The sequence below is a fragment of the Scaptodrosophila lebanonensis genome, unplaced genomic scaffold (assembly GCF_003285725.1).
Source record: "Scaptodrosophila lebanonensis strain 11010-0011.00,11010-0021.00 unplaced genomic scaffold, SlebRS2 tig00000122-arrow-arrow-pilon, whole genome shotgun sequence".
In the NCBI taxonomy this organism is placed as follows: domain Eukaryota; kingdom Metazoa; phylum Arthropoda; class Insecta; order Diptera; family Drosophilidae; genus Scaptodrosophila; species Scaptodrosophila lebanonensis.
The window spans coordinates 2030848-2057250 of record NW_022060580.1 but is presented as its reverse complement, the minus strand read 5'-3'; the positions used below and the strand labels follow the sequence as shown (position 1 = coordinate 2057250).

The 26403-nt window shown below is 41.6% G+C and overlaps 1 protein-coding gene across 2 annotated transcripts in view; it reads left to right on the top strand.

The window, feature by feature from the left end:
* LOC115628654 (synaptosomal-associated protein 25) overlaps positions 1-26403 on the top strand; it is a 183891-nt gene that overhangs the window by 24596 nt on the left and 132892 nt on the right. For both annotated transcript variants that reach the window (XM_030524822.1, XM_030524821.1), the window contains exon 3: positions 25373-25414. In XM_030524822.1, coding sequence (XP_030380682.1) covers positions 25373-25414 — 42 coding nt within the window. The remainder of the gene's footprint in view (positions 1-25372; positions 25415-26403) is intronic.

Sequence of the window (26403 nt, the reverse complement as noted above, 5' to 3'; positions counted from 1 at the left end):
CTTACCAAATTTAGTTGTCTTCTGCGTGAGCTGAAGTGAATGACTTTGGATTTGGCTGGATTAAAAGATAAGTTGAGCCTGCTGCATTCTCTTTCAAATTTTTCTACTCTTTCACTTAGCGTTAAAACGGCTAAATCAAACTTCTTGTGAAAACAGATCAGAAAGAAATCATCTGCATATTGAAAAAGCAGACAGTTCGAATTGTTTATGTTGTACAACTTAGCTGTATAAATGTTGAAAAGAGTGGGACTTAAGCAGCTACCTTGGCAAACTCCTCTATTTATTTCAGCTTTGCTCAACCCCTTTACCAGATATCTGCATCGAAGGAAATCAGTTATCCACCCTACCTGGTGTGGATCAAACTCCACGGCACGAAGCTGGTGGTCTAAGATTTCAATATCCACACAGTCGAAAGCCTTTTTTAGATCTAGGCATGCTGCCACAACTTGGAAACCCTCAGTCTTAAGGTATTGAATCTTGTTAATTAGATCGTTTATGCATAGAGCTGTCGATCTTCCTTTCCTGAAAGCATATGATCTTTCCGGTAGCAGGTCGCTACTGGCAATATGTTCGTCGAATTTCATTTTGATTAGACCCTCTACTGTTTTTAAGAGAACGCTAAGCAGGCAGATTGGTCTGTGATTACAAACGAGGTCAGAGTTTGAGCCCTTTTTTGGTACCGGCACCAGCCTGATCTGTCTCCAGGATTCTGGGAAGACTCCAGCCAGCCAAATGTCGTTTAACATATTAAACAGCTGAGTCTTCTTAGGGTTCGGTAATGCCTGCAGCATCCTATACGAGATGCCATCGAGCCCACATGCCGAATCTGGATTTCTCGCATTCAACACTGACATAAAATCCTCAAAGTTAAACAAAATGGGGACCCCTTCCTGGACCAATGATCTCGCCATACGTGGACAACTGAATGTTGTGGTTGGCGTGTTCTTTACTATCATAAGGAACTCCTCGTCCTCTGCTTTTGACCAGGTGTTTGCTGTCCTTTTCATTCTTTTATAAAGTTTTAAATGTCTTGTTCCATTCCACGGTGTGGGAGCTGTCGTCATTTCGTCAATATACTGCCTGAAATTAGCTCTGCGACAGTTTCTAATTTGGTTTTGCAGCTTTGCTTTTTCCTGCAGGCATTTCTAAGGCGAAACAGCTTGTCAACTTCCTCGTTCCACCATCTCTTGGGTACATATTTGTTTTTGCCTGAGACCGTAATTTTATTGGTTTTTGTGATAAGGCGAACATTGCCATTGAGTGATTCCAGGTTTGAAAAGTCACTATTAGCGAAAACTCTCGCAATCCTATTATGAAGTACCTTTTTGTGACTTGTGTTCGCGCGGAATTGGACCAAGTCTATTAAGACTGGAAAATGGTTGCTGTTTGTTAGTTTGCAGCTTTGAGCCTGCCATCTATATTGCATATTACTCGTATTGCAGAAAGTCAGATCCAGCACCGAGCTTTGGCCTGGGCAACGAGAAAACGTAGGGGAACTGTCGTTCATACATACAAAGCCCGAGTTAGCTGCCGCCCGTTCTAAGCCATGTCCTTTGCCGTCGCTACTGGAGCTGCCCCATGTTGTGGATTTGGCATTAAAATCCCCACATTTTAGTGAAGCAATGCTCAATGATGCCGCATACTCGGAAATTTCTTTTGCCCCCTTTTTCAGGATAGACACTGATAATGAGGGCGCCGCATAGATACCGTAAAGGCACAAATTTCTCTTTAGATTTAGGGTCTGCATACCCATACATTCCATGTCATTTTTAATCTTTAGGATTTTGAATTTGATTCCCCTTCTTATGTACATCCCTACTCCACCGTATCCGTCTTCACTCTGAGTTGTCTTTTACCCAGATTTCCGACAGAATGGCGATGTCTATGTTGTTGTTTAGGAGGAACATGTGAAGAATTTGTTTGTTGTTGTTGAAAGTCAGGCTTTGGATGTTGAATTGGAGGATTCTCATATTGTTGCTGTGCTTGTTAAGGCCGAGGCGATGCAAATTTGGTTTGCATTCAGCTCCGCATTAGCAGCATTTATGAGATCCCTGATTTCCTCCCAGAACTGTAGAGATGGACCCGCTCCGCTATTTGGGTCCGTTATGAGGTTAGATATTTTCTTTTCCACTATATTAAGCTTTTCTTGGGCTAAAGACACTTTGGTGGTCCCAACTTCAAGCACCTCCGCTCTGTGAGCGGTATCTGCCGAGTTATGACTAGATGGATTGCCGTATTTGGACGGCTTGAGCTTGGATGTTTCCCCGAGAGCTCTGCCTGGAAGCCTAGCTACCCTGGCATATGGTGCAATGGGATGCACCTCCTTCGCCACTTCGTGGCTTGGCCATATGACCAAAACGTAAGCAACGGAAGCATTGTTTGAAGTGGATGAACGGTTGTACCGCCACCTTTGTATATAGAAATTTAATTTCTTTTGGCACCTGCTGTCCCTTAAACCAGATCTTTACTCTGGAGGTAGGGACCAAGCCCCCTGTGTCCCTTGATTTTTTGAGAATTCTCTCCACCTGCATTATGGGAATGTCAGCAGACAGGAGTTCCATCATGTAGTCGTTGGACATATGCGTGGGAATGTTAAAAATAATCCCAGCCTTACTAGTAAAGTGCTTGAAAATGTTGGCCTCAAAACCGTGAACAGCGAGAGCTTCCAATGAGGCCAGGTCATTGGCACTTTGCGCCGACACACAAGTGACCTTGCACCTGCCATGCCCTATCCTGCTCACTTCATCTATGCCACTGATTTTCAGCGAAGAGAGCAGCTCAATTAACTCAAATTGGTTAATCGCTTTACGTACTCCCATTTCGCTGGCCTTGTCAACATAAACAATAAAAGGACCCTTGTGGTCCCCGTCATACTGCATGGCAACCACAATTTCCTTGCCGACCACACTTTTGCTTCCCGCATTTATTTCATCAGAAGTGGTAGTATTCTTAGAATTTTTCGACTTACATGAAAGTCCGTCCTTGTCAACTTTTACGTCATTTACCGAAGTTGCTTGTTTACCAACACTTGTATTTGGCGCGCTTTTGGTTGGGCCGCATTTGGCTGGCTGTCGTTCTTCCCCTCTTTAGTTCTGCAAACTGATGGTGCTTCTTCCTTTTTGGGCACCTCGTTAGGGTTGGCGCGGCGACTGGTGGACCCAACAACCCCGGTGGTGCATACTTGTCCTATCGGACGACCAGCTTTACTCCTGCCTGCCATAACGCCTCGAAGTGCACGTTTCCGCACGAATGCTGCGTTTCTCAGAAACCTAAAAGCAACTGTAATGGGCTATTTAATGAAGGAAAATAGAGTTACGTGTTGCTCTTGCTTGTCTCTAACGCTGAATGAAAAATTAGTGATCATACTTTTTACATCGATAACTTAATTACATTGGGGTGGACTAACATCGATAACCATATGATTAATACCACAGCAATTCGGCCATTTGGTCGTCTCGATCAATATATAAAATGTACTTTCTGAAATTTTACATTTGCACTTGAGAGTTATACTTAAATTAGTAATTGTATCAAAATAAGCAACACATAATATCAATTATCACTTAGCAATGACAATGTTTTCGGAACCATCTTTGACATTATCTCGCTGTCTACCCAATCTCTTATTCGACATGCTTCTACTATTCCTTCATATGAAATACATACAGTTGGTTATTATGTGTCCGTGTGTTAAGTTTCACCTTGATTGGTCAATTCTGAAGAAAGTTATAGCAATAAATAAAATCGCTGCCCATGCGCTGCTTGTAGCTCTGCCCGCAGCTGTTATTGCTGCTTTGGTTCAACTTTTTGCTGCATACATACACACATATAAATACGCAGGAACACGATTCTGATGTTAATGTATGCTGTTGAAACTGTACATGAACATGTCTCCACTTTTGTATAAGTAAACAAATCTCGGTTGGAGTAGGATTCAATTAAATCTTTATTTAGCTCAACTGAGCATAGTGAGTTCCAAATTATAACTAACTTAAAATAAATATTCAAGGCAGGCCACATAGCCTATGGCCCGCGGCAGCGCCGGAGCATAGCCCATGGGCCGCGGCAGCGTAGGCAACAGAACGCTGACTTGGCGCCTCGTGACCGCTCTTGCAGTGGTCACTTAGCGCAGGCATGCGGGTGTCAGGTTCCGCCGGTCGCTGTGTTGCAACGGCGTCCGGTCTGATGACTTGGTCAGCAGATATTGCCTTGCGCGTGTGAATTTGCATCTGTGTTGCAACGGCGTCCCGTCTAATGACTTGGTCAGCAGATTCTGCCTTGCGCGTGTTAACTCCTCCCGGGGTTAAGTGAAAGCCGTCCTCGGGTTTTCCCAGATGTGCTGCGAGTTCAATTCGGCGTTTAAGGGCTCGATGTCGTCGGACCCTCAGGATGCCAACGTAACAAAGCAGGACAAGTGCGAGAGTAAGGCAGCTGCTTAGTAACGGCCTTGATTGTAGTTCGGATTGAAGGTCGCCAATGTGTTGAAGATTCTTCAAGCTCAGATCGTGGAGGAAGGGCAAACTTAGGTGCTCCCGGTGGCTGGTCACGTTGATTTGTGACGAGGCGGACACCGCAGATTTTTTCCCCAAGACGCCTCGATGGTTGACATATAGAGTGCTGTTCAGGGAAATGCGGTCATTATACGTTACCAGGTATGTTCCCGAAACCAGCTGACTAATGCCATTATCTTCGACTTTAATGGTCGCGTCGTTGATCAGAAGGAGGCCTTCATCAATCAGGGTTACCGTCTCCAAGTGTCCAGGGCGAGTAGCACAATGTGCGACAATTCCAGACACCAGCTGTTGAACGCAAGTTGAAGTCTGCATCCTCTTGCAGAAGGTAGTGCCCACAGCTGTGTTACATTCAGAAACGGCGAAGGTCTGCGCACCGCAATCGGCTACCGTTCTACTGTCTTCTAAATCTAAAATTAGGTTGTTCTTTTGAACTGGAAAAACATTAATTTTCTTACAAACTAATTTTGGTTTTGGATGTTTAATGAGAAAATATAACATATTGATATTTTGAAATGCTTTAATACTAGATACTGACAAAATGTCTGATATGCTAACATTTGTGAAGTGTTCATTTGCCAGTTCATTAATATCGACGCTGTCCAGAATTAGAGGGCTTATTAAATTGATTTTTGCTAGCGTTATGGAAAATATTAGATCCAAGATTATTGATAATTATTCTGTTTTTTGCAAGAATGGTTTCGAACAAATGCTCATAGTCTGAATCTTCCGTCCTGTGAATTGCGTTCAACGTCTTTGTGATTTCATTAATTCGTGTCTGGAATTTAGTGTTTATCTCAATTTGCCTGTTTTCGGCTTCTATTAATTGTCCTTGCCTAAACTTAATTTGTTCCCAGTCGTCAAAGTCTGGTGTACCAGTTACTACTTTTAGCGCAGTTCCTAACAAATTTATACTACGTGCCTGTCTGTGATGAACTTTAAGTGTGTTTATTAATGTTTCTATATGTCCGAAGTCCGTGTTGAGTAAATTCCTCATATGGTCTTTAGTAAATAGGTCTAAGGTCTTTTTCGTTTCGTCGGCGTAAGTTTCGTATGACGTTATGTTCGTTGTATGTCCCAGGTACCCATACTCGTCCCAGATGGTCACGTCCCCATCAGTTATAGGTATGTAGTCAGCGTGAGAGTAGTCAGTAAGTCTTGATGTCGCTGTTGTCAGAGTGGTCAGTGTCAGAGTCAGTACGAGCGAGTATCCCAAACTGCGGTCAAATCAATATGGAAGAAAAATGTTTCTGATATAGTAAAAGTTCTGACTTAGTCTAAATAGAATAAAGAGTCTAAAGTTTTATTGTTATTATTTAAGGCTGCCCTTATGGACCACCCTCCCTTTTATAAGAACCGTTGTGCCCAAATCTGCCTCTATTACTTCTTCCGAGCACAAGGGTGACAACTTATTTCCTAATCTTTTATTTGACTTTAACAATACCTTCTCCCCAACCCGATAAGTTTTATAAACTCTATTTTTGTTTGCTTGTTCAAGCTTTCTATCCTGTGCTGTTTTAATTCTGTTTTCAACTTGCGTTGCAAGTTCCACCGGAGTTGAATGAATAACTTCTATAGGCTTTCTGTCTGTCACTGAATGAATTGATCTATTGTACTGTACGGTTGCAAGGAGAATGATATCGACGGTATCTGTCCAATTTCAAGCAACGACCTATTTCCCCAAGAGTACTATGGAAACGCTCTACCTGTCCATTAGAAGTACTATGCAAAGGAGGTGCATTCGAAATTTGAATGTCGAAATTATTTGCCAGCATTGATCTTATGGTCTCAGAGTTAAGCGACTTCTCGTTATCGCAATAAATTGTTTTTGTTTTTGGAAACAGGTTTATAAGCTGTAAAATCTGAGCTTTTATGTCCACGATTGCACGTGAATGAATAGCCTGTACCACTGCGAACTTGGAGAATTTGTCCACGCAGGTCAGAAAAAATTTCTTGTCTGTGGAATACACATCAACATGCAAAATTTCTCCAGCATATGACGGTACTGGTGTTGTTCCTATTGCTTGTTTGGTTGGATGTCGACCATACTTTCCCATAGCACATATTCGGCAAATTGCGGCTATTTCTGTCGCTAATCGACTCATCTGGGGAAAAAAATAGTCTCGAAGTATTTGTTTTACATTTTCCTGGGCTGCACGGTGAGCACGATTATGCTCCATCGTGGCTATTTCCCTCTGCTCTGCGCTATTAGTTATGTCCGTTACAATATTCTTGGAATATCTGAACACGGTTGAGGGGAAAGCTTCTACTAACTTGTGCTGAATAAAGGCCAAAATAGGCAAATCGCAATGTATTGCGTTGACTACGTCCGCTCTTACTACGTCTTGCAAAGTTTGCAAGAGAGTGTTTCGGCCAGAGAACCGGACAATGTGCCTAACTTTTTCTTTAAAGAAAATGAAAGTTCTCACCGAAGGGGTGCTATTCTCCTCAATAACTATCTGAGTTCGGTAACAGTTTACTGGTTTTTCCGTCGCCTCCACAGTGTAAGTGAGGGATTCCTCGCTATGCACTGTGGCAGCATCAGAATGCGCAGAGTCTTCCAGGGCGTTAACGTTCTGACGAGACAAGGCATCTGCCACAAAGTTCTCTTTGCCAGGTTTATAAATTATGTTCGCATTATGTTCGTCAATAAAAGCATTCCCAGCGTTTTATTTTTGTGTTCGGATTCTTGTCTGACACTGCAAATGTCAGAGGTTGGTGGTCAGTGAAAATGTTCCAGTTTCTGACTCCATATAAGTAGTTCCGAAGATTTTTCAAGGCCCACACAATGGCAAGAAGTTCTCTCTCATTGGTAGCAAAGTTCACTTCATTATCGCGTAAAGTTCGCGAAATCATAGTAATAGGGTGTCCGCCCTGAGACAATACTGCTCCGAGACCATGACCTGATGCGTCTGTTGTCAGGTCAAATGGCATTTTGAAATCGGGATACGTTAGTATCACGTCTTCGGAAGCTAGTATCTCTTTTAGCTTGTCAAAAGGTTCAAGTTGACCTTGGGTCAATTCAAGATTAACTTTTCTCGAATGGTTAGCACTTATCTTGCCATTCTCGCCCTTTAAGACGTCCGATAGGGGTCTCGCGATAGCGGCAAATCCTTCTATAAAAAACCTATAGTAGCTTGCTAGCCCTAAAAATGATCTAAGACCAAACAAGGTTTTTGGAGGCTGGAAATCTTTAATAGCTTGCACCTTTGCAGGTGATGTTTGTATTCCACCCCTACTCACAGTGAATCCCAAATACTCTATGCTCTTTTTGAAGAACTTAGACTTTTCCTGGGAGACCCTCATGCCTGCATCTCGAAGGCTTTTTAAGACCCATTCAATATGCTTGACATGATCTTCCTTGGTCTTGGAAAAAATTATCACGTCATCTACATACACGTAACAAGTCCTTTCTATTTGATCCCGGAGAACATCATCAATTGCCCTCTAGAAAATGCTTGGAGCATTAGTGACTCGTTAACGTCCGCAAATGCAAGGTTTTCCAAAACAAAGAAATATGTTTTTATATTGAATAAATGAATCGGGTTTTCTGCTCGATTTTTCCGTGCCCATGTATTGACCTTACTTGAAATGTTTTTTCAACAGGCACAAAGTACTGAAAGAGGTTTAATAAAACTTTTGGACGCTCCCGTGTCAATAAGCAACTTGATAGTTTGCCCCGCTACTGTACGTGTGACGTAGGGGAGCAGGGAGCTACCCCTAAAAAATTGCAGTTTTCAGCTTCGGACAATTCGTCTTCAAACGCTGCTGCTTCCGATTGTGATCGGGCTTCATAATTTTCTCCGTCATGTTCGTGAGGCAAGTGGTTTTTGGCGGATTCGCATTGATTGGTCGCCATAATTTTAAAACCTCCCATTTCCCTGTGACTGCGTGACTTCCATCGGCTCGGGACGCTGCCCTTGTGGCTTTTGGGTCTGGAAGCGCCGCTTCGAACTATCCGCCTTTGGCTGTCCCTGATGTTCCCTATGCCTCTTGGCCACTTTGGCGCCAGCTTTGAGGCCGCTGACCACTAGGCTTCTGAGTTTTTTCCTCAGTATGTTTGGCAAAATTTGCCATGAAAATGCCCCTTTCATTGCTTGATTCTGCCTCCTGTGCAAGTGCCAGAGCGGTTGGCAGATCACGCGGCTGAGCTGGGAAAACAGCCCATTTGATTGATTTTCTCAATCCAGAAACCAAAGTGTGAAGCGCGTCAGCTCTATATTTTTCATTCAAAACGGCTGCTGCAGCCGAATCATAAGTCATAAGAGTTTTATTTATAATTAGTGTCAAGTTTTTCTCTACTTCATCGTAGTACTTTAACAAGGGCAAGTCGCCCTGTCTCAGAATATTCAGATTTTGTTGGATCACATGTTTTGTCGGCAAATGTGAAATCCAATCTTGCAATTATGGCCTCAAAATTTAGCACGGTGTTGAAGGATGCAAGTACTGCATCTGCAAGTCCCCTTATTTTATTTCTAATAATAGCAACTGCCTGGTAATGCCTAGAGCTCCCGTTGTAGGGCTTGAAAACCTTATATGCCGAGGCAGCAGCTTGTCTCCAAGAGACGTAATTGTCCTGCTTCCCATCAAACTCGGGGATAGACTTCACTATATCTAAGGGCTCGTCGCACCTTTGCCCTGGTACAATTTCTGTGGCCAGGTATACTTTCACCTCTGGCACGGTCCCCCTAAGGTTATTTAACTGATCTGTAACTACCGCGAGCTTTTGCTCGAAAAGCTGCGCCTGTTGTTCAAGGCACGCCCGCATTTGGACCTCCAGATTTGCCACTTGTTGTTCACTCATGCTGTCAATTGTACTTATAGCCCTGTATGAAGGTATTAACTCTTCGTCACTACTGTCCGTTCGTTTATCGGTTCTGTACATCGAGATATGAGTCTCTAATCTACTCCTTTTGGATTTGTCAGTAACAAAACTTGCATATAACAATTTAAATAGAAAAATGGAACAATTATGACACAAACTGTCTTTTATTTCCAAAATCTCCGTAGAATCAATTTGTGGTAAATTTATAAAAATTGTATAGGGTTTTGTTTTAATAATATAAAAATATAATAAAAATAATATAACACTATAGCAAAAATATAATAAAAAATTTTATATTCGACAACGGTCAATTTGTTGTGACAACTTGCATAGAATATGAAAAAATTTTAAACCTCAGCAGCACAAACCTCCGGCAAGTGAAAAAAAAATTCTACTGCAAAAATTTGTGTGAAAAAACCAAAAAAAGATATTTTTCACCCCTTTTTTTATTTTTAAAATTTTACGCAACACAAATTTCCGGCCAAGCGAGAGAGCCTTCTTGGCTCACCCTAATTCCGGACAAGCGGTTTCGTTTTTCTTTTATGTTCATTTATTTAAAACAAGGCAATATAAACACTTCACTTACATGAACTTCATATTGCTACGAAACTACAGTTGCTGGCCGATGCGTGTAGCGACACATGTCTGTAGAATGCAGAATCTTCTTCGTGTAGTTGGGGCCGCTGTTGGGGCTGCTGCTTGGTTTAGCACTGTTGTGAACTTTAGAGTTGTTTCATATTCATATTGAACTTTAGAGTTGTTTTTTTTCCTTCTTTTTTTTTGTTCTTTTTACTCGCTCAGCAATAGCTGCTAGGGTTTTATTTTTTTATTATTTTTTTTGAATTTGAAGCCTTTGTCACCTTTTCAGATTTTGAAGTTTCACTTTAAACTGCTTGTATAATCATAAGCTTTTTTATGATTCCAAATATGCGAAATTATGTTGGCGAAATAATTGCAAAATAAGGGAAAACGAAATTATTCAATTGAAAAGAGGTTCACAAATGTTTATTTTGCATAGGTAGCGATCGCCGAGATTTACAAAGTTTATGCTGGTAGACGGAAAGCTATGCTTCTCCGTACCAGATGCGATAACGAAAACGAACTTAACTTGCAGGGTTAGCGGCAATAACTAGTATATATGTGGCGGCTGCGCAGCAGCCTATGCAAATTTATGGCAAGCAACAAAAGGAAACGTTAAGTGCTCGGCGTGCTATGCAAAGCAAGTGACAAGAAAACGAGCACTTTGTATTGAGTTATTTACTTTACTTATTAACTAAGATGTGCTGCTGGTTTTGGCTGTTTTTGGCCGGATGACCAAACATACTCCCCCTGTTGAAGAACCAGGGTCTTCAACAACATCTTGTTTCGGCAGCGGGCATAATTTGCGAACGGCTCGTCGAATGGTTCCAGTGGAAGTCCTCAATTCTGCAACTCTCGACACGCCATCTGCGCCGCTGATGAGGCTGACCACCCTTGCTAATGGCCATTTGAGGGGCGGCAAATTCTCGTCCTCGACCAGAACGACATCATCAACGGAGAGTCCAGGCCGAGACACTCGCCATTTTGAGCGCTGTTGAAGAAGCGTCAAGTATCTGCTGGCAGTACGTCACGCGCTGCCATCGATCCAGCCGATTGAAATTGAGCTTCGTCAGATTAGGCTCAACGTACGTTGACAGCGGAGCAGCACCAAGAAAATGAGCTGGAGTCAAGACATCGAGATCTGCTGGATGTTCTGAAAGGGATAACAATGGGCGAGAATTAATAATTGCCCCGATATGGCATACAAGCGTGCGCAGCTCATCAAATTCGAGCAGCGATAGTCCAACGGATCTGTAGAAATGATGCTTGGCAGTCTTTACAGCCGCTTCCCATAGACCACCAAAGTGAGGCGAGCGCGGCGGAATGAAACGCCAATCAATACAGTCAGCAAGGCAAAATTCTTGCACAGCCTGCAAGTGCTCGCTGGATTCAAAAAGACGCTTTAGCTCAGCCATCTCGTTCCGTGCGCCAACGAAATTTGTAGCGTTGTCAGACCAGATCCTCGTAGGTCGATAGCGCGTCAAAATAAAGCGTTTAAGTGCATTTAAGAATGCTCCGGTGGTTAAATCCTTCACCAACTCCAAATGCACAGCTTTGGTGGCGAAGCAAATGAAAATGCAAATATAGCATTTTATTGGTGCCTTATTGCGGACCTCGCTTTTGTAGAAAAACGGCCCACAAAAATCCACACCAGTGACCATAAAGGTATGTGAAGCATCAACTCGATCCTTTGGCAGGTCAGCCATAACATGCTCCACAAGACGAGGCTTGGCTCGAAAACAAATGGTGCATTTGCTGACTACGCTGCACACTGTTTTCCGACCGCGAATTGGCCAATACTGCAGCCGAATTGAGGCCAGCAATGCACGAGGTCCAGAATGCAGATTACGGACATGGTAGTGCATAATGACTGAACGCGTGACTGGATGACGCCTTGGAAGTATAATTGGATGCTGGGCTTCAAAGTCGAGCGCAGAGTTACTTAGACGGCCACCAACGCGCATCAATCCAGAGCTGTCGAGAAACGGAGATAAAGAAAGACAGGAGCTAGACGATTTCAAAGTGTGTCCGGCCTGCAAGGTCTTGTATTCGTCCCGAAGCGTAGACATTTGAATTGAGCGCATCAACAGCAGTGTACCATGACGGATGCAGTCCACCGATAGCCCAGGAATTCGTACACGGTGCAGGAACTTGTATACATATGCAAACACGCGCTGCAGCTTTCCAAATGTGTTAACATATTTGCATTGCTGTGCAATGTCTTCGCACAGTGTGGTGCTTACAAACACTTTAGAGCGCTGCTCAGGAAGCGACGAGGCGGAAATGCAAGACTCTGGCCAAGAAGATTTATATTTCGTCAGAAATGCGGGACCATGTAGCCACAAGTTGGACTGGACTAATTCGCTGGGCAAAGCTCCACGTGAAAGTATGTCCGCAGGATTCAAATCGGTTGGAATATATCGCCATTCCATGCCAGAGGTCAACTCTTGAATAGTTGCGATGCGATTGGAAACGAAAATTTGAAACCTGGATGGCTCGCTGCGAATCCAAGATAGCGCTACTGCAGAATCAGACCAACAATAAAACTTGCAGTCGAATAACTCCATACGAGATATTTCGTTTATGAGTTGTGCCAGCAAAACGGCTCCGCACAACTCTAGTCGAGGCACGGTCAACGATTTGAGCGGCGCCACACGAGATCTGGAACACAGCAGCTCCGCACGAGATTGGCCTTGCGTGGTCGAAATGATGTAGACGCAAGCTCCATAGGCATCTATGCTGGCATCACTAAAACCATGCACTTCAATGGAAACACCAGCAGAAAGTGCAAGCCTTGGAAATTTCAGCTGCTTTGTGCGCTCAAAATCTGCAATAAGATTATGCCAAGATGTTGTCAATGATGCTGAAAGGCTTTCATCCCAATCAAGCCTTTCTCTCCAAAGCGCCTGCAGGAATATCTTAGCCTTTGCGATTACTGGTCCAATAAGGCCAAGCGGATCATAGAATCTGGCAATAGTTGACAAAACAGTGCGCTTGCAAATTCGACCAGATGTCAATGCTGGCAGAAACGTGAAAATGAATAAATCCGTCGCAGGATCCCACGACAGTCCTAGAGTTTTTGTTATGTCGCTGCCATCATCAAACTTAACTAGAGTTTCTTTGTCTTCTTCCGGAACTTGTTTGAGCACATCAGGATTGCTGGAGCACCACTTCCTTAGCTTGAAATTAGCCTTGGCAAGTAGCCCTGTGGTTTGTCTCATAATTTCTATGACTTCGTTTGTAGAAGCACCACCAGTGATTAAATCATCAACATAAAAATCGCGGCGCAAGATATCGGAGCCAATAGGAAATAGCTCATGCTCATCTTCAGCCAGCTGATGCATAGTGCGAACGGAGAGAAACGAGGCAGGCTTTGTACCGTAAGTGACGGTATCAAGACGGAAAACTTGAATAGGCTTTTGAGGCGAGTCACGCCATAGAATGCATTGAAAATAGCTATCCGGATTTGATACTCGCACGCAGCGGTACATCTTGCAGATGTCTCCTGTTAAAGCGATAGGAAACGTGCGAAATCGAACAAGCGTGTTTGCGAGCTTTGACTGAATGGAAGGACCAGCCATTAGGATGTCATTTAAAGAATGACCAGAGGACGTGGATGCGGAACCGTCAAACACGACTCTCAACTTTGTCGTTGTGCTGTCCTCCTTCAGAACGCAATGGTGCGGAAGGAAATACTTGCACAAATTTAGCGAAACTGGCGATACAAGCGACATATGACCCAACTCTAAATACTCCTTAATGAATGCAGAGTACTGTGATTTGAGAAGTGGATTGCGTTCTAACTTTCGCTCCAAGTTTATAAGCCGACGATAGGCTTGCGTATAGGAATCGCCAAGCAGATCTGTGCTGAGCTTTACAGACAGTCGGACGAAATAATCGCCAGTACGCAGGTGCCTGTAATTAGCCTTGAAATGCTCCTCGCAGTCGAACTCTTCTTTTGTAAGTTTTACAGCCGGATCGACACCACTTTCGAGTTCCCAAAAAGAGCGAACCATCTGGTCGATTCGTGTATTGCAATCCTGTGTAGACGGAGACTTGGATGCAACCAAAGCAGATTACTGACGCTGCGAGCCACCTCCAGTAACTATCCAGCCCAAACGAGTCTTTTGCAGAAGTGGCAGGCCATCAGCCAGTTTAATCTGACCTACGCACAACAACTCGTAGAATAAATTGGCACCGATAAGCATATCAATTTGCTGTGGCTTGAAGAACGCCGGATCAGCTAAGCGGACATTGCTTGGTATATCCCAATGAGATATGTCAACCGTGAAATTTGGTTGGTTCTCAGTAATGGAAGGAGCGACCAAAGCAGTAATATTTGCGGAATAGTCAGTGACCAATGATTGCAAGCATAAGTGCACAGTGCAACCATCAGACTTGAAACTGACGTCACCAAGACCAGACACAGAGGCCGACGACTTGGTCTTTCGAAGTTGGAGCCGGTGAGCGAATCGCGAAGTTATAATGTGCAACTGTGATCCGGAATCGAGCAGTGCACGGCAGGGTACCCAAGTCCCGGCGCGATTTTGAATGCTGATGACAGCGGTGGCCAAGAGCACAACATCTGAGCCGAGATTTTGGGCAGGCAATGAAGCAAGCGATGATGGCGAAACAGCTGCGAGAGCGCTACGTGGCAGTAACAATGAAGACGGCCGCGAGTGTAAGTCAGAAGCGGACGATTGCTCAGGCATCAAATTTACGGCAGCTGAATTATTAAAATGCAATAAACTGTGATGTTTGGCACCACAGGTTCTGCACGATCCAGAATTGCAAGTTCTCAATCTGTGTCCTTTTCTAAGACAATTTATACACAGAGAGAGGCGTTTCGCTTCCTTTAAACGAAGTACAGGCGACAAATTACCAAAAAGTGGGCAACTGTATATTTCGTGTGCATTATTGTCACAAAACAGACAACCATTTGCGGATGGGTTAGTGACGACAAACGAGCGTTTGGTGTTAGTGTTTTTATTCTTTCCCACCTGATAATTCGACGAATATGATGCCATTGCATGCTCGATGTTTTCCAATTTTTGGCACCTGTTATCCAAGAACGTCGCAAATTGCTCCCATGACGGTATAACGTTTAATGGGGCGGCTTCCTCCCACTTTGCCTGCGTCGCAGCATCCACCTTGCCCAAAATTGTCTGAACGACGATGCTGCCAGCTACATCTTGCATATTGCCCAAGCTCAACAGTGCACGCATATTTGCGTTGACTTTGTTGGACAACTCTCGCAGCTTGCTTGTAGTTTCAGCCTTTTTAATGCCCAAAATCTCGGAGATGTGTGCCTGGAAAATAAGACGCTTATTGTTAAACCGCTTGTCGAGTAGGTCTAACGCCACTGAATAATTTGCACCACTTATCTCAAGCGCACGAATCGTGTCCAACGCAGATCCTCTTAAGCTTGACCTCAAATGCTGCAACTTTTCCACATCGGAGAGATCTGGATCCTTGGCGATCACTGATGTGAACATCGAAGCGAAATCTGCATATTCAGTATATCCACCACTGAATGTAGGCAACTTAAGCTCAGGCAAACGAGACCGATTTATCACAATGGTAGACTGATCATCTTGCCGAAGCGTCGAACACGGCGGCGCGCCAGATTGCATCCTTTGTATTGCATTTAGCAGGCGGCCCTCCAAGCAGACCACCAGCTCAGCAAAGTTGCAGCGCAAACTGCTGCCAATCTCAAAGTCCAGCTCCTCTAATTTGTCATGCACCAAATTAAAAGAGGCCTGAATACTTTGCAGCATTTCCACACGTTTTCGCAGCTCTCTTTCTGAAATATTGTCAATTTCACAATCATTTATTTTATTTTGAATAGAAAGCGCCCACGCATATAATGATTGCGCCTTGCGCTTATAAAACTCAACATTATTGTTCGTAGCCTGCACTGCATTGCCCACAGCTGTTGACGTCGAAGCTGTTGGCGCAAGCGTCGCTGCATCGGCTACGTCAGCAGCAGCTGATGCGACAGATTGGAAGGCGCGCATTTGACCGTCGCTCTCAGACATTATGAACGCGAGAGAGAACCGAAAACCGAAAATAGCAGAGATAAATGACGCGCGCGAATAACTGTTTTATCTGCTGATGTTCGTTGCCCTCAAAAACGTCGCTTCACACGGCTGCTTATTGACGGTACAGTAGGCACTATGAACTTATACTTTTGCACTTATGTACTTGAATATTTTTTAACGCGATTAAGCAAGGTTTTGTGGAATTATTAATCACGTCGGGGTCACCAAAATGTATAATCATAAGCTTTTTTATGATTCCAAATATGCGAAATTATGTTGGCGAAATAATTGCAAAATAAGGGAAAACGAAATTATTCAATTGAAAAGAGGTTCACAAATGTTTATTTTGCATAGGTAGCGATCGCCGAGATTTACAAAGTTTATGCTGGTAGACGGAAAGCTAAGCTTCTCCGTACCAGATGCGATAACGAAAACGAACTTAACTTACAGGGTTAGCGACAATAACTAGTACATATGTGGCGGCTGCGCAGCAGCCTATGCAAATTTATGGCAAGCAACAAAAGGAAACGTTAAGTGCTCGGCTTGCTATGCAAAGCAAGTGACAAGAAAACGAGCACTTTGTATTGAGTTATTTACGTTACTTATTAACTATGATGTGCTGCTGATTTTGGCCGAATGACCAAACACTGTTGTAGCACTATTGTAAATGTTGATTGTTGTTTATTTTTTCTTCTTTGTTATTTTTATTCGCTCAGCAATAATTGCTGGGGCTTTTTTCTTGTTTTTCTTTTTTTTCCGATAATAGGAATTTGAAGCTTTCGTCACTTTTTCAGATTTTGGAGTTTTACCTTTAATTACTTTTATTTTTAGTTATTATTATTTTAACAATTAATACTTAAATCGCGGCGTTTGGCACGGCGATTTTATTTTGTTTTAGTTTCTTATTATTTTAGCACTTGGCATATTAATCGCGGCGTTGGCACGACGATGTTGTTTTGTTTTTAATTTCTTATTAAATTGAACACTAAATACTTTTCTCGCGACGTTGGCACAATGAGGTATTTATTAAATTAATTTTAAAACGCGGGTAAGTACTTCACCGTTGGGCGCCAGTAAACAAATCTCGGTTGGAGTAGGTTTCAATTAAATCTTTATTTAGCTCAACTGAGCATAGTGAGTTCCAAATTATAACTAACTTAAAATAAATATTCAAGGCAGGCCACATAGCCTATGGCCCGCGGCAGCGCCGGAGCATAGCCCATGGGCCGCGGCAGCGTAGGCAACAGAACGCTGACTTGGCGCCTCGTGACCGCTCTTGCAGTGGTCACTTAGCGCAGGCATGCGGGTGTCAGGTTCCGCCGGTCGCTGGTCGGTTGCAACGGCGTCCGGTCTGATGACTTGGTCAGCATATTCTGCCTTGCGCGTGTTATCTTATATATGTTTTGAATAATTTGTATTTAATTTAATTAATATAAATTTAAAATTAATTTAATTTTTTTTAGTTTTTATAGCCTGTACCCAAAGGGTGAAAGGCTATACTAGTTTTGTGCGCATGTATGTAACACACAGAAGGAGGCGTGGCAGACCCCACAAAGTATATATATTCTTGATCAGGATGAGAAGACGAGTCGATATAGCCATGTCCGTCTGTCCGTCTGTCTGTATGAGCGCAAGGATCTCAGTAAGTACAAGAGCTAGGATAACCAAAATTGGTATCAAGGTTCCTATAAGCCCTAGGCAGAACGAGTTTGTTTATTTTTTCTGATACACCCCCCCACTCCCCCGCAATTCGTATTTTTATACCCTGTACCCGTAGGGTAAAAAGGGTATATTAGGTTTGTGCAAAGTATGTAACATACAGAAGGAAGCATCTCCGACCCCATAAAGTATATATATTCTTGATCAGCATGACGAGAGAAATCGATCTAGACATGTCCGTCCGTCTGTCCGTCCGTCTGGATGAACGCGAGGATCTCAGAAACTATAAAAGCTAGAATAACCAAAGTTGGCACCCAGATTCTCCTAGGTCCGAGTAAGGACGAGTTTATTTTATTTTTTGGAATTTTCCCCCCCTTCCCACGCTACAGAATTTCAGATAACTAACTTAAAATAAATATTCAAGGCAGGCCACATAGCCTATGGCCCGCGGCAGCGCCGGAGCATAGCCCATGGGCCGCGGCAGCGTAGGCAACAGAACGCTGACTTGGCGCCTCGTGACCGCTCTTGCAGTGGTCACTTAGCGCAGGCATGCGGGTGTCAGGTTCCGCCGGTCGCTGGTCGGTTGCAACGGCGTCCGGTCTGATGACTTGGTCAGCATATTCTGCCTTGCGCGTGTTATCTTATATATGTTTTGAATAATTTGTATTTAATTTAATTAATATAAATTTAAAATTAATTTAATTTTTTTTAGTTTTTATAGCCTGTACCCAAAGGGTGAAAGGCTATACTAGTTTTGTGCGCATGTATGTAACACACAGAAGGAGGCGTGGCAGACCCCACAAAGTATATATATTCTTGATCAGGATGAGAAGACGAGTCGATATAGCCATGTCCGTCTGTCCGTCTGTCTGTATGAGCGCAAGGATCTCAGTAAGTACAAGAGCTAGGATAACCAAAATTGGTATCAAGGTTCCTATAAGCCCTAGGCAGAACGAGTTTGTTTATTTTTTCTGATACACCCCCCCACTCCCCCGCAATTCGTATTTTTATACCCTGTACCCGTAGGGTAAAAAGGGTATATTAGGTTTGTGCAAAGTATGTAACATACAGAAGGAAGCATCTCCGACCCCATAAAGTATATATATTCTTGATCAGCATGACGAGAGAAATCGATCTAGACATGTCCGTCCGTCTGTCCGTCCGTCTGGATGAACGCGAGGATCTCAGAAACTATAAAAGCTAGAATAACCAAAGTTGGCACCCAGATTCTCCTAGGTCCGAGTAAGGACGAGTTTATTTTATTTTTTGGAATTTTCCCCCCCTTCCCCCGCTACAGAATTTCGTCAATAGCGTCCACATTTCAAATGCTACCTAAACCAAACTTTGCACACATAATTTATATATATTTGTCTACTGTTGTTCAAAATTTTATTCAATTCGGTCAATTCTAAGAAAAGTTATTAGCGAAACAAATTCTCGTCAGTACAACCCCATCAAACTGCAGCAACAAGTTCGCTCTTCTTCTTCCTCTTTTTGCTGCTGCTATGGGCGCATATAACTCAGTGACGGAAGTTTACCTGGGTACAGGGTATTACACTGTCGGGCTTGCTCGACTGTAGCGTTCTCTCTTGTTTCTTATAACTTCCGTAATTTTCGGAATTTTAAAATCAATTTTGGTAGGTACATCCAGTTAGTACTAATGTGTTTCATCATGATAGGTCAATTCTGAAAAAAGTTATAGCCATAAATAAAATCGCAGCTCATGCGCTGCCTGCAGCTCTGTCGGCAGCGCTGCCCGCAGCTGTTGTTGTTGTTGCTGCTTTGGTTCAACTTTGTGCTGCATACATACACGCATATAAACACGCATAGGTACGTGATGTAAATGTATGCTGTTTAAACTGAACATAAACATGTATTCTAATTTAATTTAATTAATTATTTTAATTAATTAATTAATTCATTTTTTTAAAAAATTTAATTTTTTTTTTTTAAATTTTTTTTTTTTTTGTGGAGAGTACAGGCTATTTTACTGTCGGGCTTGCTCGACTGTAGCGATCATTCTTGTTTCCTTTTTGGTGGGAGGTACAGGCTATTTAATAGTTGAGCTCGCTCGACTTTAGCATTCCTTTCTAGTTTTTATAGCCTGTACCCAAAGGGTGAAAGGCTATACTAGTTTTGTGCGCATGTATGTAACACACAGAAGGAGGCGTGGCAGACCCCACAAAGTATATATATTCTTGATCAGGATGAGAAGCCGAGTCGATATAGCCTTGTCCGTCCGTCCGTCTGTCCGTCTGTCCGTCCGTCCGTCTGTCCGTCTGTCTGTCCGTCTGTCCGTATGAACGCAAGGATCTCAGAAAGTATAAGAGCTAGAATAACCAAACTTGGTTTCCATATTCTCCTAAGACCGAGAAAGTACGAGTTTGAGTTTTTTTCGATGCACCCCCCCACTCCCCCGCAATTCGTGTTTTTTCTTATAACTTCCGTAATTCTCGGAATTTTGAAATCAATTTTGGTAGGTACATCCAGTTAGTACTAATGTGTCCGTGTGTCATCATGATAGGTTAATTCTGAAGAAAGTTATAGCCATAAGTAAAATCGCTGCTCATGCGCTGCCTGCAGCTCTGTCGGCAGCGCTGCCCGCAGCTGTTGTTGTTGTTGCTGCTTTGGTTCAACTTTGTGCTGCATACATACACGCATATAAACACGCATAGGTACGTGATGTAAATGTATGCTGTTTAAACTGAACATTAACATGTATTCTAATTTAATTTAATTTAATTAATTCATTCATTTTTTTTAATAATTTAATTTATTTTTTTATTTTTTTTTTTAATTTTTTTTTTTTGTGGAGAGTACAGGCTATTTTACTGTCGGGCTTGCTCGACTGTAGCGTTCTATCTTGTTAATAATATAAAGACTTTGGAGTAAATTTTTTATTGCACCCTATTGTTGTGTCCACATTTCGGATCCCCACGAAATCACCAAATGAAAATGTCCTATGAGGCTTATGAGTATTATATGATTCTGCACCTTTTTCCTGACTGTCTTGTCTAAATTATGATAAGAATTTGTTTTTTCGCCTCCTCTTTGTTGCACACCAAATAATAGAATAGCTGGAGTTTGGCCGGTACTTGACTGAACTGAGTTGTTTATAGCATATTCAACTTTACTGCATAGTTTGTACCAATCAGACTGTTGGATAGGTTCCGATATTTTTGCTAGCATCATTTTTAAAATTCTATTTATACGCTCTACTTGGCCGTTGGCCTGCGGCGTCGCTGTCGCAACTTTTACATGCTCAATATTGATATTAAGCAAAAACTCATTAAGCTCCAAAGGTGTAAAGCAACTTCCTCTATCGCTTTTAATTCGTCTCGGTCGGCTATAATACTCAAAGTATTTACTCAAACATCCATTAACCTCTTTTGTGCTTGTTGAATTAACGGAAAAAACTTAACAAATTTGGTGAATGCGTCTGTAATGACAAATATGTACTTCTTTTTAGACAAAATAGATGGAAATGGTATTGCAACCTTGGGAATATTATGAAGTGTGCTATAATTTGCGTGTTTTGGTACACTGAACATTATGCATTTTAATCAATTTTTTATAAAATGTTTAACTTTGCTCTCCATATATGGAAATCAATAAAGTCGTTTCATTTCGGCAATGCACTTTGTGGAGCCCATATGACAAAGTTTTTCATGAACGTACAATAATAACAAATCATCCTTGACTTTTCTATAAACCAGTCCATCGTCAAGCACAAAAGATTTTACATTTTTGATTTCGAGTTGGTCTCTCAATTTTGATATATTTTCGTCTCTATTTTGCATAATTTGTAATTGAAGATCTGCATTATCACTGTCTAGAAGAGGTTTGACCTGTTCATCAAAACGATTATCGTGAATGGTAACCAAAGGCTCACAGCACCCACTTAATGCGTCAACATGATTAATATATTTTCCTTATCGATGTTTTATTGTACAATGATAGCTTTCTATTTCGTCTACCCATCGTGCTTTTTTACATTCTGTTAAGATGGTAAAGTCTCAGCCCTCTAGATATATTCGAAAATTTCTTAGTGAATACAAGGTGCATTCCAAAACAGGACTTTTTGAATCCAGTCCAGTGAGAATTTCATGTCATTTCATCGATTGGAAGTGAAGTTATTGCGTTTTAAGTGTCAGTATGTTTGTGTTATCGGTGCGAAAATGAGCTTCAAACAAAGAGCCAACATTAAATTTAGTTTTAAAAATGGTAAAACTTTAACCGAAACGTTTCAATTGATGAAACAAGTTTATGGCGATGATTGCCTATCCCGTAGCAGAGTACACGAGTGGTTTCAACGTTTTCAAAGTGGTCGTGAGGACATAAACGACGATCACCATGTGTGCCAATCAAAATTCGTGATCACCGAAAATTCCATCGAAACTGTGCGTGAAATCGATGCAAATGGAATTGAACATCTCCAAAACATTTTGATCGAAAATTTGGGCTTACGAAGGGTTTGTTGCTTATTTTGTTTTTCTGGATTGTATAGAGCTAACACTGGCTGCAAAGATAATGCTGTACATAAAAAACTGAAGGTTTTTAAACAATCAACTGAAAATTCGAATGGAACACCTGGCCTTGTCAAATTTTGAAGAGGCTTAGCTATGCTTGAAAATTACGAAATAAAGCGTCTGAAAAATGAAAACAGACCCAGGCACTTTCCAATTTCGCGCGCATTTTTTGGTATAGAGTAATGTCGATTAGCCAATGTGTGCTCATGATTCGGAGATATGCCATTGGAACTAATAGTAAACCCTAGAAAATCGATTTCTGAAAAGCAGAATTCACACTTCTTCAGTTTTACTTTCAATCCAAATTTTGATAAACGTTTCAATACTTTTCCTAATAATACTATGTGTTCTTCAAAGGTTTTTGTACCTATAGCAATATCGTCCATGTAAACTGAAATGTTACCCTCTTTTAAAATTAGGACTTCTTAAATTTGCAGTTTCTGTCAAGTCAATAGGAATGTTTTTAAAATTCTTTTCAATGTAACCTTCACATAATTTGCAAATTGCAACCATGTTATCCGATCTGATTGAACTTAAAATGCAATGCAGAATTCTATCTGAAACTTTAAAGCCATTTTTATTTTCCGCAATTTCGATATTTGGTGACTTTTGTTCATGATGCAAAAATAATTTTAAATTAAAAGCTTTAAAAAATCTCTTCCTACTAGAACTGGATACGGCAAATAACTGTTAGGTACAACGTAAAGCAAGTATTTGTAATGTTGCGAAATGTAATTTTAACCAAAATCTGTCCATAGGTGCATAAACGAAAATTTCCTAGGCCTTTGTATGAAGTAGTCTCAAGGCTACTATTCACTAATTGGGCGGGGAGCTCCGACTGTCTGATCAAACTAATAACACTACCGGTGTCAAAAAGAGATGGGCAAGTTTTAGGAGAATGCGATGTGGCAATGTCAAAACTGATTCTTACCGAATTTAATATGGATATTTCTTCTGGGACCGTGTTTGCGCGCTCAAATTTCAACTGGATTAAATGTTGTGTTGACCCGCACTGGAAACAGGAACCTTTTATCCTTCTCGGAGCCGTACAAGTTGATGACATCTGACCATAGGCTGAACAATTGTAGCACCGCAACATGGTAAGGGTTATAGTTGCGATTGGTTTCTTCTTTGCTGCATCACGAATAGCTGCGCCCCGACGAGCCTGGAGTAACTTAACACAAGTCATCAATTGTTTTTGCCGGGTACAGGACAGCAATGTCCGGCGATGCATCCCGAAGACCTTCTATGATGACTTGTATTATTTCTTCTTCACCAATGGGAGAACGGGTAGCGATCTTTTGCATTTGCAAAATGTATACAAGAACTGACATCTTCTGGGGTATGTAACATAGTTGTCTTCAAAAGATTTAAAACATCCAATTCTGAGAACGGCTGACTGAATGTTTGAAGAAAGTGTTGTTTAAAGTCAGCATATTTTGTTGACTGATCAATGCACAAGAATATTTTCGCCGTTCATCACCGTTCACAGAGTCACAAATGCGTTCGAAATCACAAATCCACTTGTTGGCGTCATATGCATCGGAGCCAGGGTATGGAATAATGGCATGAGCAATGTCACTGAATTCAGCACTGGGTTTGCCAGAGCTCTGACGCAACTCCATAAGGGCACGCTACAAGTGAACAATTCAATTTCAGCATTTAAAACTGTTTTTTCAGCTTCAATTTCGAGAAGGCGATCAGCAGGTACGCTGTGCAAGTTTGTTTTATTTTTTCGTTTTGCCCCCCCACTTCCCCCGGATTTTTCATTCGTATAATCACCTATATCTCGGAGACTATAAGACCTAGGGACACCAAATATTAGTCCAAGATGCCTTATATGAATATGCAGAAATCCGTGATTTGCCACAACTCCCGTAATTCTTGGAATTTCGAACTTAAATTTTGCAGTTTGTGATTGTGTGCCCGTATACCAAGTTTCATTATGATGGACCGATTTAACAGGAAGTTATAGCCATAAATATAATTGCTGCTGCAGCGCTGCCCGCAGCTGTTGTTGATGTTGGTGCTTTGTACCTCCTTGGTGCTTTGGTTGACTGCAAACGTGCTAACACAGACACGAATAGACGCGCATAAACATACATACATTCACATAGACGCAATTGCTATATAAATGTGCAACTATACACCCTTTACGTGAGTTCGAATACCGAGAGAAGTAAAATCGATCACAAATTTTTTTTTTAATTTTCTTAATTTTTTTAATTTCTGTACATATTCTAAACATATGTACAGAATATTTCAAAGTCGGGGCACCCGACTTGAGCTTCCCTACTTTTCATCATTAAGACAAGAGACAAACCACGTTTCACACACAAACTATATCTATGTACATTAGAATTAACAAACAAATATCTAAACTCGTCCATTTTACTTTACCTAAATCTGTGTGTTGAGGTGACATACACACATGACATGGCACACCCCTGATTTTATTAGTTTTCGCTCATTTCTATTAAACTAAGCTTTAAATCTTCAAAAGCTTCGTTGTATGCTCTTCAACCTATAACGCTTTTTAAAGAAAATAGATCACTTGAGCAGTAAAAAAATTTACTTTCCATACCTGGTCAAGTTCTGAAGATAAATGAAAAACCATTTGCGTGTGCTAACCTTATGACGCAAAAATTAAGGACCCTTTTCGATTTAAAAGAAAATAGTAAACACCATATAACGGTATATTGCTACGGTATATTGTTACGGTATATTGTTATCTCTTTGTTAGTGACAGTGCATACAAAGGTGATAAAAATAGAAAACAAAAAAGTTGCTTAAAGTTAACAAAAACAAAACCAGAAGCAAATATATTTGGCTGATGTACTTACTTACGCATTGTATATGTATAGTATACCGTTCTTTTTTTCCTTACTTAAAACTTTAATTATTAAAAAAAAAAAAATTAAAATTTTCAATATTCTCGGCGGAAGTGTTGCATGGTGGCGAAATATAGGGGGCACGTACGTTTTCTCTATCAACATGAGGGACACCGTGCACTCTCACATCGCAAGCAACATTTGCGACAGCTGCAAAGGGAGCTTTGCTTCGAGCCCAACAACCCCCTCCCTCAATGAACTCAGCTCACCAACCTCGCTTACGCAACACTTTATTTCAGCATTGCCCAGCACGCCACGTGCGGCGATCAATGTGACAATTTGAGCTAATTACTAAAACGTATTTTAATTAAATTAACCATTTCCATTTTTTTTTCAGTCGTTGGAAAGCACTCGGCGGATGCTGGCTCTTTGTGAGGAGGTAAGCTCTTTTCAAATAATTCACCTTGTTGGGCCTGGAGTCTACAAGCCGTAACGTATATCCACAGATTAACAAATATATTTTAAGACAGATATACGAATATTTATGATATCTAAAGTAAAAAGCATTTATACTTTTTTGGGAATATCTCTGCTTTATTTCAAACTTCGTTAATTTTATAAGCCAAGAACAATAAAGTTAAAAGCCAATTTTTTTAAGCTGTTACGCAGCAGACGGAACAATCCCATTTCGGTACTTTCATACTAATTCGAATTAACACGAACAGTTTTTATTTGACACTTCTGCATTTTTTGATGAAGGCACGCAAATAATCCTTAAGAAATGTCATCAAGCAGCAGTAAGCCTCTGTGGCTTACATGAACAAATGGTATAACTCGAACAAGAAGTTTGCAGAACGCGCCTAGCTTATGAAGCCTGGTTCTAGTTGTTCTAACCACAACACTAGTAACAAGAAAGGCAATACCTGCAACGGCTAACGTTTTTCCAATACATTTACGCCATGGATCAGTGTATGCATCTAAAGTCAGTCAAGCTCGCATATAATTTATAAGGCTATAATGAAACCCATGTGGACCTATGGGATTCCGATCTGGGGCACTGCCTGCCGAACCAACTGTAATATCATTCAAAAATTTCAAAACAAAGCGCTCAGAACCATCTCCAATGCGCACCCATTCCACTCAACCGTGGAGATTCAGAACGAACTCGGTGTCCCTTGGGTTCACGAGGAGATTACCAGGCTGAGCAGAGCCCACATAGAGCGACTGGACAGGCACACCAATCCCCTCGCCATTAACCTGCTTAACAACAGCAACTCCACCCGTCGTCTGAGAAGATACCACCCGCTTGACCTTCCTCATCGCACAATCTAAACTTTTCATTCCATCTCTCCACAAAGCCACACATAATACAAAATCATAATGCCAATGTTCCTCCAGTATAATTTGCTGATTGTCCGTTAGGACAGC